A 13,824-nucleotide genomic window follows, 5' to 3' on the forward strand; every position below is an offset into this window, starting at 1 on the left:
AGGGCGGATCTATTTATTGTTGAACAGGGATCTGCCTAGAAGTCTGCTGAAATGAAAAGCAATTCGCACACAATCCATTATTTCCCAAGGATTGAGTTATTAACCCCACCTTGCAGGATAAACATGTTTTGAGTGTTGGTGTTACTGTAGTAACCTCGTAACCTTTGCCGCTCTTAGACATGATACAACGAGTTTTATGGTAAGAACTTACCGTTGCGAGGTACACTGGGCTCCTCTATAACCCCGCCTCCCTGCACATGAGCTCAGTTTTTAGTTAACCAGCCCAATGCAGTAGCAGGAAAAGAGACGACAACGGTTAGTAGCTACATACACCACACACTCACGACAGGAGAAGTGTCAGCGGCTAACGTCATACCAACCCAAAGAAGCTAAGAGCGTCAGGGTGGGCGCCTTGTGGAGCCCAGTGTACCTCGCAGAAAGAGTTTTAACAATGGTAAGTTCTTACCATAAAACTCGTTTTCTGCTGCGGGGTACACTGGGCTCCACAAGGATGGACAATGGGGATGTCCTAAAGCAGGTCCTTATGGGAGGAAACGCACAATAGCGGGCACAAGAACCCGGCGTCCAAATGAAGCATCCTGGGAAGCGGCAGTATCGAAGGCATAAAACCTTATGAACGTGTTCACGGAGGACCACGTAGCCGCCTTGCACAATTGGTCAAGGGTCACACCACGTTGGGCCGCCCAAGAAGGTCCAACAGACCGAGTAGAATGGGCTGTAATGTGAGCAGGAGCTGACAGACCAGCCTTCACATAAGCATATGCAATCACCATTCTAATCCACCTGGCCAGGGTCTGCTTGTGAGCAGGCCAGCCACGTTTGTGAAATCCAAACAAAACAAAGAGAATCAGATTTTCGAATAGAAGCAGTTCTCTTCACATAGATACGGAGAGCCCGTACCACATCCAAAGACCGCTCTTTGGAAGTCAAGTCAGGAGAGACAAAGGCCGGAACCACAATCTCCTGATTAAGGTGGAACGAGGAAACCACCTTCGGTAAATAACCGGGAAGAGTCCGAAGTACCGCCCGGTCACGGTGAAAAATCAGATATGGGGAACTACAGGAAAGGGCACCCAAATCCGACACTCTTCTAGCAGAGGCAATAGCCAGCAAGAACACCACCTTAAGGGAAAGCCACTTAAGATCAGCTGAACCAAGGGGTTCAAACGGAGGCTCCTGCAACGCCTCCAAAACCACGACAAGTCCCAAGGAGCCACAGGCGGGACATAGGGAGGTTGGATACGCAACACACCCTGAGTGAAAGTATGAACATCAGGTAAAGTCGCAATTTTTCTCTGAAACCACACCAACAAGGCAGAAATATGAACCTTGAGGGAAGCCAGAAGCCCTGCTGCAGAAAAGCCAAAAGTTTGGCTGTACTAAACTTGGAAGCGTCATAATTGTTAGATGCACACCAAACAAAGTAGGAATGCCAGACGCTATGGTAAATCCGGGCAGAAGCCGGTTTCCGGGCCCGCAACATAGTTTTAATGACCTCCTCAGAACATCCCTTAGCCCTCAAGACGGAAGCTTCAAGAGCCACGCCGTCAAAGACAGCCCTGCTAGGTCCTGGTATACACAGGGGCCCTGAACGAGGTGGTCTGGGCGTTGTGGAAGTAGAATTGCACGCTCTGACGATAGGCCCTGCAGGTCTGAGAACCAGTGCCGTCTGGGCCACGCTGGAGCTATGAGAAGCAGAATTCCTTTTTCTTGCTTGAACTTCCGAATTACCCTGGGCAGGCGTGACACCGGAGGGAACACGTACGGCAGCCGAAACCTCCACTGCACTGCCAGCGCATCCACGAATGCTGCTTGAGGATCCCTTGTCCTTGCTCTGAAGACCGGAACCTTGTGATTGTGTCGAGACGCCATCAGATCTACGTCTGGAAGACCCCACTTTTCCACTAGGAGTTGAAACACTTCTGGATGGAGGCCCCACTCGCCGACATGCACGTCCTGACGACTGAGAAAGTCCGCTTCCCAATTCAGGACTCTCGGAATGAAGATTGCCGATATGGCCGGTAGATGGCGTTCCGCCCAATGTAGAATCAGTGAGACTTCCTTCATTGCCAGACGGCTTTGAGTGCCGCCTTGATGATTTATGTACGCCACTGTGGTGGCATTGTCCGACTGCATTTGAACAGGACGGTTGTGATTAAAATGCTGGGCTAGGTTCAATGCATTGAAGACCGCCCGCAATTCCAGAATGGTGATTGAGAGGAGAGACTCCTCCTTGGTCCACCGACCCTGAAGGGAGTGTTGCTCCAGCACCGCGCCCCAACCTCTTAGACTGGCATCTGTCGTCAACAGGACCCAGTTGGATATCCAGAAGGGACGGCCCCTGCACAATTGTTGGTCCTGGAGCCACCAGAGCAGCGACAGACGGACCTCCGGAGTCAATGAGATCATTTGAGACCTGATCCGGTGAGGCAGGCCGTCCCACTTGGCTAGAATCAGCCTCTGGAGGGGGCGAGAATGGAATTGAGCATACTCCACCATGTCGAATGCTGATACCATGAGGCCCAGCACCTGCATCGCCGAATGTATCGACACTTGCGGACGACAAAAGAAGCAACGAATCCTGTCCTGAAGCTTCAGGACTTTCTCCTGACACAAGAACAACCTCTGGTTGTGAGTGTCCAATAGCGCTCCCAGATGCACCATGCTCTGAGCAGGGATCAGGGAGGATTTTTTCCAGTTGATGAGCCACCCGTGGGCTTGTAGTAACCGGACCGTCATATCTAGATGACGTAGGAGAAGTTCTGGAGAATTTGCCAGGATTAACAAGTCGTCCAGATACGGCAGTATCCTGACCCCTTGACGGCGGAGTACCACCGTCATCACCGCCATTACTTTGGTGAAGACTCGCGGAGCCATTGTTAAACCAAAAGGAATGCCTGAAACTGGTAATGGAGGTTGCCAATAGCAAACCTCAGGTATTGCTGATGTGATGCTGCTATAGCAATATGCAGGTAAGCATCCTGTATGTCCAGGGAGACCATGTAGTCCCCAGGTTCCAAAGCCAGAACTATAGAGCGAAGGGTTTCCATACGGAACTTGGAAACTTTCACAAACTTGTTCAATGCCTTGAGGTTGAGAATGGGCCAGGAGGACCCATTCGGTTCGGGACTAGAAACAGCGGAGAATAGTACCCCCGGCCCCTCTGCGCAAGAGGCACCTGTACTACGACTCCTGTATCTAGGAGGGTCTGTACCACCGAATGCAGAGTGTTTGCCTTTGTCTGGTCCGACAGGATGTTGGTCTGGCAAAATCGATGAGGGGGTCGGTTTTTGAAGGCTATGGCGTAACCTCCAGTGACAACTTCCCGTACCCAGGCATCTGAAGTGGTTTTCAACCATTCCTGGGTATACCCTAGAAGCCGGCCCCCCACCCTGGGATCCCGCAGGGGGAGGCCCGCCCCGTCATGCGGCAGGCTTATTGGCCTTGGAAGCTGGCTGACGGGCCGCCCAGGCTCTTTTTGGCTTTGGCTTACCAGGTTTGGAAGTGCGGGCCTGCTTGTTGTATGCCTGACCTTTTGCTTTACCTGAAGGACGAAAGGGGCGAAAGGTAGTACCTTTAGCGTTCGACACAGAAGGAGCAGTACTTGGCAGATAGGCAGTTTTGGCAGTAGCCTAGTCAGCCACTATCTTATTTAAGTCCTCCCCAAACAGAATATCTTCCTTGAAAGGGAGTACCTCCAGGGTTTTTCTAGAGTCCAGATCCACAGACCAGGATCTCAGCCACAATATCCGGCGAGCCAGGACTGACGTAGTAGAGGCCTTGGCTGCTAGGATACCAGCATCAGAAGCCGCCTCTTTAATATAGCGAGAAGCTGTGACAATAGATGACAAGCATTGTCTAGCATGGTCAGAAGAGATTTCAGCTTCTAACTCCAAGGCCCATGCTTCAATAGCCTCTGCAGCCCATGCTGCTGCAATAGTGGGCCTTTGTGCAGCACCCGTGAGGGTGTAAATCGCTTTAAGACAACCCTCCACACGTTTATCCGTAGGCTCTTTTAGAGACGTGACGGTAGTGACAGGCAGAGCTGAGGAAACCACCGCCCTAGCCACATGTGAGTCTACTGGAGGAGGCGTTTCCCAATTCTTAGACAGCTCTGGCGCGAGGGGATAGCGAGCCAGCATCTTCTTTTGAGGCACAATCTTCGTACTCGGGTTTTCCCAGGGTTCCTGACGTATATTCACTAGGTGATCAGAGTGAGGTAAAACTTCTTTAACCACCTTCTGACGCTTGAACCTATCTGGTTTCTTAGGAGGGACGGATGGCTTGGGATCATCCGTAATCTGTAGAATTAATTTAATAGCCTCCAAAAGATCAGGAAAATCCACATGTGAACTACCCTACCCATCAGCAGCATCTGAGTCAGAACCTGTGGGGTCAGTGTAAGTGCCGTCTTCATCAGACGAGGTGTCAGTGACAGCAGTGGATTGTGAGGAGAGCGCTTAGAGGACCCCTTGGACTTAGGCGAGCGATGGTCAGACTTTTTTGTAGTCAGGGACTGGTTTAACTTCTTCAATTGAGCAGATAAATCGTCCGCCCACGGCGGGTTAGCTGCAGGGACCACATACAGTTGTACCGGCATTGGAGGTCCATAGGGGGTGTTAGTTTATGAACTAGCGTATGTAGAAGCGTGGAAAAAGCGGCCCACGGTGGGTCATTATGTACCTCCGTTGCCACAGTTCCACTGGGGGGCAAGGAGCCCCCAGAACCAGAGCCCACAGCTGCTATATTCTCCCCGTAGGGATCTGTGGCTTCAGCAACATCGGCAGTGTTCAGCCCCAGAATCGTTACCCCCAGAAGCAGACATGATATAACTTGCAGTATCAGGTAACACAGTACAATTGGCAGCAGCACAATACCTCTTACCCAAACCACTGCGCAGTGTATTCAGCACTAGCAGAGATAAAGGAGAGATATGGTGACTAAATCACAGAGAAAAATACGTATTAAAGTATATCTTTGTGAAAATCCTATATCAATATAAAACCTGACGCACCAAGCCCCTTCAGGTTATAGAATATAGGGATAGCAAGTTGAGTGAAAGACACGAAATGGACACCACTCAGATATCTAATGCACACACAGATAGTAATAACCTCTGCATTGTACAAACTGTAACTATCAATAATACTGCACTGGACTAGCTTATATATATAGCTATATAGTCAATAGATATAACACTGCACAGTAAGAACTGGATGTATATCACAGGGTAATTGTACTAGTAAACCATGACTAAATGCACTCTTTCTTAAATAGCACTGTCTAAAAAGGCAGGTAGAATACTTAAGTGTCATGTAAAGTCACAGCGCTGACAACCAGGCGGCTTTACACAGGAGGATTTGCCCAAGCAGTCCCAGGAACAGTGAAGCTGAGAGATAATGGCGCCCAGACACTGACAGGGAGTGAGGGAGAGACAGATATGCAGCTACAGGGCGGGAACATTTGCGGGAAATGGCGCCCTGGGGCTGGGGGAGGGGCTTCAGCTCTAAGCCTTATCCCCCTGCTGGCAAAACCACCGGGTACTGTGGGCTACTGAAAATGGTTTAGAGAGAAAACCTGACCTGCACCCATGCCCTGGTGATCTAGTGGGATCACCTGTACTGCCACAGTGTCCACCGCCAGTGCGCGCGGCCCGCCTCCCACTGACCGCGCCGATCGCGATAAAGACCGGGTCCCACAAGCGGGACCCACTCACCACCTCCCGAAGCGTGGCCACGCAATCCCGGAGAGCCCCCGTCGTGTGTGCCTGACATGAAGAAAGCCGGAGCCTCCTGCTGTAGTTACCCGGCAACCAGGGCTCGGGAGTGTACAGCGCTGCTGGGGAGAGCTGTAGCTGCAGCAGTGAATGTCTTCTGACATTTACCACCGCTGCTGCCCTTGAAGTCTTTACTTTTTTCTTCAAAAAAAAGCTCTTCTTAGGGCTGCCTGGAGCAGCCCCTCTGTTATGTGCCTGCTTACTGCAGCACCAACTACAAAACTGAGCTCCTGTGCAGGGAGGCGGGGTTATAGAGGAGGCGGCGCTGTGCATTCTGGGAACAGTCAAAGCTTTGAGCCTGTTGGTGCCTCAGATCAAGATCCTACTCTACACCCCCCATCGTCCATCCTTGTAGAGCCCAATGTACCCCGCAGCAGAAATAATCAACTCATCCACAGTACTACACAATCTGTGACTGAAAACACTTTATATTGCATAAAAAGTGATATCAATCTGATCCCCAACCCAAGCACCAGCATTGAGGTTCAGAAAAAACCCACTGACAAACATATATATATAGTCAGCAATCACACTAGCAGTCAGCCACATGATATTATTAGTCATATGAGCATATTATCATCAACTACAAACACATTTCAAGTATGTAGGCGTACATTTACTGTTTTCTGTATTATACAGTTATTTTAATGTATTCAGACACAATTGCGGAGAAAACTACAGCATTGTACAAAAACTCATATGCAATAGGCACTAAACTTAACTATTCATACTAACATAGTAGATAGAATTTTAGTGCTGTATAACCCTTACTCTGTAGAGTGGGATACAGGGAGACTCACCCCACTTCCAGGATCCATCAATACGTTAGCAAACCGCTGAGTGGATCCAGACGCTACTAGTGTACACATCCGCTCCAGTATTTTTATTGGACACAGACGCTCAGTGAACGTTAGTGCATGCAGACGCTCTGTCTGCGACCCAGTCTCTTAGCGGCCAAACTTTAGTGTATACAGACGCAGCGCCATGCTGCGACAGAGTTCCCTCGTGGTAGCGTATGAGACGGAAGTGAGGCAATCAGTTCATGGCGGGAGACGCTCGGAAACTGGTCATGAACTGCGGGGAGGGGCGACCAGGAGAACGTCTGACTCCCCACTGCTGGCATCAACCCTAGGGATCGCAGTCTCAAACTATTCCTGGCGCCTTCTAATCCCTAAATCCTAGCGCTAGAGCACCTGTGGTGGTGGCGCGCCAGCTACTGTTTGGTAGTCTCCTCCCCAATCAGTGCGGCTGTGTCCGTATTCCCCCTCTAAGCGGAACCGATGCCTTACCTTCTCCCCGTGCTCCGGCCACAGCCGGTTCACGTCTGCTGGACCTGCTAGCAACATCCAACACAGACGCCCGTCGAGACAGCACTTGTATCGTGGGTAAGCGTTGTTGCGACCCGGCAGAGAGTTGTTGGAATATGCGTGTAAGACACTGTTAGGAAAGTTCACTCAAAAAAAAGCTAAGACTATAAAAATACATTTAAAAAAAGCTCTTAGGGCTGCCAAACACAGCAGCCCTGTGACCATGGTCCGACTCCTGCCGCACCAAACAAAAAACGGATTTGACTGAGTCGGTGGGCGGGATTATATGGACGATCCCGGTGCATCCTGGGAGGCCACAAAGCTTGTCATCGATTTGGTGCCAATCCGCTGACGCTCAAGCATATCCCAATGTTATCCTGTGGATAACCTGTGGACCCAGCCGGAGAAAACCTTGATATATTTGAGAGTTTCTATCATATCCCCCCTTTCCCTTCTCTGCACCAAACTATACATATTAAGATCTTTTAGTCTTTCCGAGTAAGTTTTGTGATGTAGGCCATGCAACATTTAGTTGCCATTCTTTGTACAGTCTCTAAAGTTTTAATATCCTTCTGGAGATATGGCCTCCAGAACTGAACACAGTATTCTGGATGAGGCCGTACCAATGACCTATACAGTGGCATTATTACTTCTTTCTTTCTGCTACTGATTGCCTTCCTCATTGCTTTGTTACATTGTTCACCTGCCTTTAAGCCCCTGAAACAGTGACCCCTAGATCCATTTCCTCCTCAGTAGTTTTCATTATAGTGCCGTTAATACTATATTTAGCCTTTGAATTTTTGAGACCTAAGTGCATGATTTTGCATTTTAGCTTCAAATATTTTATCGTGCCTGATCTCCTGTCTAAAGTGATGGGAAATCGGATGATAATATTCAATTGTTGTTTTTTATCGCACCCACAGAGGGTTGGATTTAGCTGTGTGAATCGGCTAAACTAGACCGCAGTAATGGGTGCAACAAGCAAAAAGTCCCGTTTGGGTCACTTTTTTCTCTCATTTCAGCTCAAACCCCTCCGGTGGATGCATTCCATTTACTACAACGCTCTGATTTCTATCCTGCAACCAAAACATTTAAGCATCTCCAATCTCAAGCTTTCAAGTTTATTTAAAAGTCTGCGGTGTGGGACAGTGTCAAAAGCCTTACTAAAGACTATATAAGCTACATCTACAGCAAAAGTTGCACTTTCCACAGTAAAATAATAAGTGTGCATTAAAATATTCAATATAAGGTCCATACTGTCAATATGAAATGATGCACAGGGATGTATAAAATGGATTAGCAAAACTCCAAATATACAGGAAAATGAACTAAAAATGACATATTTATATATTTTTCCTACCATTTCCTTAAATGCATTTTCCAGAGCTCCAATGATGAGACACTCATGTGGAATTTTCTTCTCTGTGAAGAAGCGTGTTTGAGGTGTGCTTGGTGAGCCTGGTGCACCAGTAGCCGCACGTAATGATGCAGCTCTAGTCAGAGTCCTGCTATTGTTGGAAGTAGTTTCTGGATCTTCCCCCAAACAGGTGGGAGGTAAAACTGCTGAGTTTTTCAGTATGTCTACAATGTCCTGTAGTTGCTCGGAGATGTGGTGATGAAGAAGTTTTGATGCTACAACAGCAGCTCCTGCTCCAGCATGTCCATCAAATAATGCCCAGTACTGAAATGTTATTCCATCAACCTCCTGAGATGAAATAAATAAACAGAAAGATTTGTAAATAAAAAATTACAATAATAGGGTCTTTAAAGCACTCTCAAATCAAACACTTTATTGACTTTTTCATACCTCCGCAATCCGCCACAGTAGAACTGAAGCCATGCCCACTTACTCAATTTAACATTACCAGGCAACTCAAGTAGTTAGGAATTCTGCTGGGCAACCAATGAAACACAGCTAGAACTGATCGTCAACTCCAAATTAATTGAACTCAATTCTCTACTAATCAGGAGCCCACTGTCATTTCCAGCTCTTTCCATGGGAGTAAATGATTATGAAGGAAATGCCATCAACTAACCCACTAAGATTATCAGGAAAAGCGAGATAGATGCGCGAGACAGTCAGGCAGTCATATGATTGTCTATAGACTACGGGCCTTATTCAGGTTGGATCGTAATTGCAAAGCTGCTCTTAGCAGTTTTGAATTACGATCCTTAGCAATGAAAATGCAGGAGGCGGTACATCCCACCTCCTTTCTGCATTTGCGAGTGCTAAAAAATAAGATTTTACTTACCGATAAATCTATTTCTCGTAGTCCGTAGTGGATGCTGGGACTCCGTCAGGACCATGGGGATTAGCGGCTCCGCAGGAGACAGGGCACAAAAATAAAAGCTTTAGGACTAGGTGGTGTGCACTGGCTCCTCCCCCTATGACCCTCCTCCAAGCCTCAGTAAGGATACTGTGCCCGGACGAGCGTACACAATAAGGAAGGATTTTGAATCCCGGGTAAGACTCATACCAGCCACACCAATCACACCGTACAACTTGTGATCTGAACCCAGTTAACAGTATGACAAACGTAGGAGCCTCTGAACAGACGGCTCACAACAATAACAACCCGATTTTTTTGTAACAATAACTATGTACAAGTATTGCAGACAATCCGCACTTGGTTTGGGCGCCCAGCATCCACTACGGACTACGAGAAATAGATTTATCGGTAAGTAAAATATTATTTTCTCTGACGTCCTAGTGGATGCTGGGACTCCGTCAGGACCATGGGGATTATACCAAAGCTCCCAAACGGGCGGGAGAGTGCGGATGACTCTGCAGCACCGAATGAGAGAACTCCAGGTCCTCTTTAGCCAGGGTATCAAATTTGTAGAATTTTACAAACGTGTTCTCCCCCGACCACGTAGCTGCTCGGCAGAGTTGTAATGCCGAGACCCCTCGGGCAGCCGCCCAAGATGAGCCCACCTTCCTTGTGGAATGGGCCTTGATAGATTTAGGCTGTGGCAGGCCTGCCACAGAATGTGCAAGTTGAATTGTGCTACAAATCCAACGAGCAATCGTCTGCTTAGAAGCAGGAGCACCCAGCTTGTTGGGTGCATACAGTATAAACAGCGAGTCAGATTTTCTGACTCCAGCCGTCCTTGAAATATATATTTTCAATGCCCTGACAACGTCCAGCAACTTGGAATCCTCCAAATCGCTAGTAGCCGCAGGCACCACAATAGGCTGGTTCAGGTGAAACGCTGAAACCACCTTAGGCAGAAACTGAGGACGCGTCCGCAGTTCTGCCCTGTCCGAATGGAAAATCAGATATGGGCTTTTATACGATAAAGCCGCCAATTCTGACACTCTCCTGGCTGAAGCCAGGGCCAGTAGCATGGTTACTTTCCATGTAAGATATTTCAAATCCACCGATTTGAGTGGCTCAAACCAATGGGATTTGAGAAAATCCAAAACTACATTAAGATCCCACGGAGCCACTGGGGGCACAACCGGGGGCTGTATATGTAGTACTCCTTTTACAAAAGTCTGGACTTCAGGAACTGAAGCCAATTCTTTCTGGAAGAAAATCGACAGGGCCGAAATTTGAACCTTAATGGACCCTAATTTGAGGCCCATAGACAATCCTATTTGCAGGAAATGTAGGAATCGACCCAGTTGAAATTCCTCCGTCGGGGCCTTCCTGGCCTCACACCACGCAACATATTTTCTCCAAATGCGGTGATAATGTTGTGCAGTCACCTCCTTCCTGGCTTTTACCAGGGTAGGGATGACCTCTTCCGGAATGCCTTTTTCCCTTAGAATTCGGCGTTCAACCGCCATGCCGTCAAACGCAGCCGCGGTAAGTCTTGGAATAGACACGGTCCCTGCTGAAGCAGGTCCCGTCTTAGAGGTAGAGGCCACGGATCTTCCGTGAGCATCTCCTGAAGTTCCGGGTACCAAGTTCTTCTTGGCCAATCCGGAGCCACGAGTATCATTCTTACTCCCCTTTGCCGTATAATTCTCAGTACTTTTGGTATGAGAGGCAGAGGAGGAAACACATACACTGACTGGAACACCCACGGTGTTACCAGAGCGTCCACAGCTATTGCCTGAGGGTCTCTTGACCTGGCGCAATACCTGACCAGTTTTTTGTTGAGGCGGGACGCCATCATATCCACCTTTGGTTTTTCCCAGCGGTTCACAATCATGTGGAAGACTTCTGGATGAAGTCCCCACTCTCCCGGGTGTAGATCGTGTCTGCTGAGGAAGTCCGCTTCCCAGTTGTCCACTCCCGGAATGAACACTGCTGACAGTGCTATCACATGATCTTCCGCCCAGCGAAGAATCCTTGCAGCTTCTGTCATTGCCCTCCTGCTTCTTGTGCTGCCCTGTCTGTTTACGTGGGCGACTGCCGTGATGTTGTCCGACTGGATCAACACCGGCTGACCCTGAAGCAGGGGTTTTGCCAGGCTTAGAGCATTGTAAATCGCTCTTAGCTCCAGTATATTTATGTGAAGAGACATCTCCAGGCTTGACCACACTCCCTGGAAGTTTCTTCTCTGTGTGACCCCTCCCCAGCCTCTCAGACTGGCATCCGTGGTCACCAGGACCCAGTCCTGTATGCCGAATCTGCGGCCCTCTAACAGATGAGCACTCTGCAACCACCACAGAAGAGACACCCTTGTCCGTGGAGACAAAGTTATCCGCTGATGCATCTGCAGATGCGATCCGGACCATTTGTCCAGCAGATCCCACTGAAAAGTTCGTGCGTGGAATCTGCCGAATGGAATCGCTTCGTAAGAAGCCACCATTTTTCCCAGGACTCTTGTGCATTGATGCACAGACACTTTTCCTGGTTTTAGGAGGTTCCTGACAAGTTCGGATAACTCCCTGGCTTTCTCCTCCGGAAGAAACACCTTTTTCTGAACCGTGTCCAGAATCATTCCCAGGAACAGCAGACGTGTCGTCGGGGTCAATTGAGATTTTGGAAAATTCAGAATCCACCCGTGCTGTTGCAGCACTAATTGGGTTAGTGCTACTACGTCCCCCAGCTGTTCTCTGGACCTTGCCCTTATCAGGAGATCGTCCAAGTAAGGGATAATTAATACGCCTTTTCTTCGCAGAAGAAACATCATTTCAGGCCATTACCTTGGTAAAGACCCGAGGTGCCGTGGACAATCCAAACGGCAGCGTCTGAAACTGATAATGACAGTTTTGCACCACGAACCTGAGGTACCCTTGATGTGAAGGGCAAATTGGGACATGCAGGTAAGCATCCTTGATGTCCAGGGACACCATAAAGTCCCCTTCTTCCAGATTCGCTATCACTGCTCTGAGTGACTCCATCTTGAACTTGAATTTTTGTATGTACAGGTTCAAAGATTTCAGATTTAGAATAGGTCTTACCGAGCCGTCCGGCTTCGGTACCACAAATAGTGTGGAATAATACCCCTTTCCCTGTTGTAGGAGGGGTACCTTGACTATCACCTGCTGAGAATACAGCTTGTGAATGGCTTCCAATACCGTCGCCCTGTCTGAGGGAGACGTTGGCAGAGCAGACTTTAGGAACCGGCGAGGGGGAGACTTCTCGAATTCCAACCTGTAACCCTGAGATACTACCTGCAGGATCCAGGGGTCCACCTGTGAGTGAGCCCACTGTGCGCTGAAATTCTTGAGTCGACCCCCCACCGCCCCTGAGTCCGCTTGTAAAGCCCCAACGTCATGCTGAGGGCTTTGCAGAAGCCGGGGAGGGCTTCTGCTCCTGGGAGGGAGCTGCTTGGTGCACTCTCTTACCCTTTCCTTTGCCTCGGGGCAGATATGACTGTCCTTTTGCCCGCTTGTTCTTATAGGAACGAAAGGACTGCGGCTGAAAAGACGGTGTCTTTTTCTGTTGGGAGGGGACCTGAGGTAAAAAGGTGGATTTCCCGGCTGTTGCCGTGGCCACCAAATCCGATAGACCGACACCAAATAATTCCTCCCCTTTATACGGCAATACTTCCATATGCCGTTTGGAATCCGCATCACCTGACCACTGTCGCGTCCATAAACTTCTTCTGGCAGATATGGACATCGCACTTACTCTCGATGCCAGAGTGCAAATATCCCTCTGAGCATCTCGCATATAAAGAAAAGCATCCTTTAATTGCTCTATAGTCAATAAAATACTGTCCCTATCCAGGGTATCAATATTTTCAGTCAGGGAATCCGACCAAACCACCCCAGCACTGCACATCCATGCAGAGGCGATGGCTGGTCGCAGTATAACACCAGTATGAGTGTATATACTTTTCAGGGTAGTTTCCAGCCTCCTATCAGCTGGATCCTTGAGGGCGGCCGTTTCAGGAGACGGTAACGCCACTTGTTTTGATAAGCGTGTGAGTGCCTTATCCACCCTAGGGGGTGTTTCCCAGCGCGCCCTAACCTCTGGCGGGAAAGGATATAATGCCAATAACTTCTTTGAAATTAGCAGTTTTCTATCGGGGTTAACCCACGCTTCATCACACACTTCATTCAATTCCTCTGATTCAGGAAAAACTACAGGTAGTTTTTTCAGACCCCACATAATACCCCTTTTTGTGGTACTTGCAGTTTCAGAGATATGCAAAGCCTCCTTCATTGCCGTGATCATATAACGTGTGGCCCTACTGGAAAATACGTTTGTTTCTTCACCGTCGACACTAGATTCGGTGTCCGTGTCTGGGTCTGTGTCGACCGACTGAGGTAAAGGGCGTTTTACAGCCCCTGACGGTGTCTGAGACGCCTGGACA

At 48.8% G+C, this 13,824-nt stretch overlaps 1 protein-coding gene across 4 annotated transcripts in view; it reads right to left on the reverse strand.

Annotated features, from left to right (window-relative positions):
• The window catches only part of PPM1H (protein phosphatase, Mg2+/Mn2+ dependent 1H), a 334,697-nt gene that overhangs the window by 187,039 nt on the left and 133,834 nt on the right, over positions 1-13,824 (reverse strand). For all 4 annotated transcript variants that reach the window (XM_063927727.1, XM_063927728.1, XM_063927730.1 and 1 more), the window contains one exon: positions 8,465-8,809. In XM_063927727.1, coding sequence (XP_063783797.1) covers positions 8,465-8,809 — 345 coding nt within the window. The remainder of the gene's footprint in view (positions 1-8,464; positions 8,810-13,824) is intronic.

The sequence above is a fragment of the Pseudophryne corroboree genome, chromosome 6 (assembly GCF_028390025.1).
Source record: "Pseudophryne corroboree isolate aPseCor3 chromosome 6, aPseCor3.hap2, whole genome shotgun sequence".
NCBI classification, from domain to species: domain Eukaryota; kingdom Metazoa; phylum Chordata; class Amphibia; order Anura; family Myobatrachidae; genus Pseudophryne; species Pseudophryne corroboree.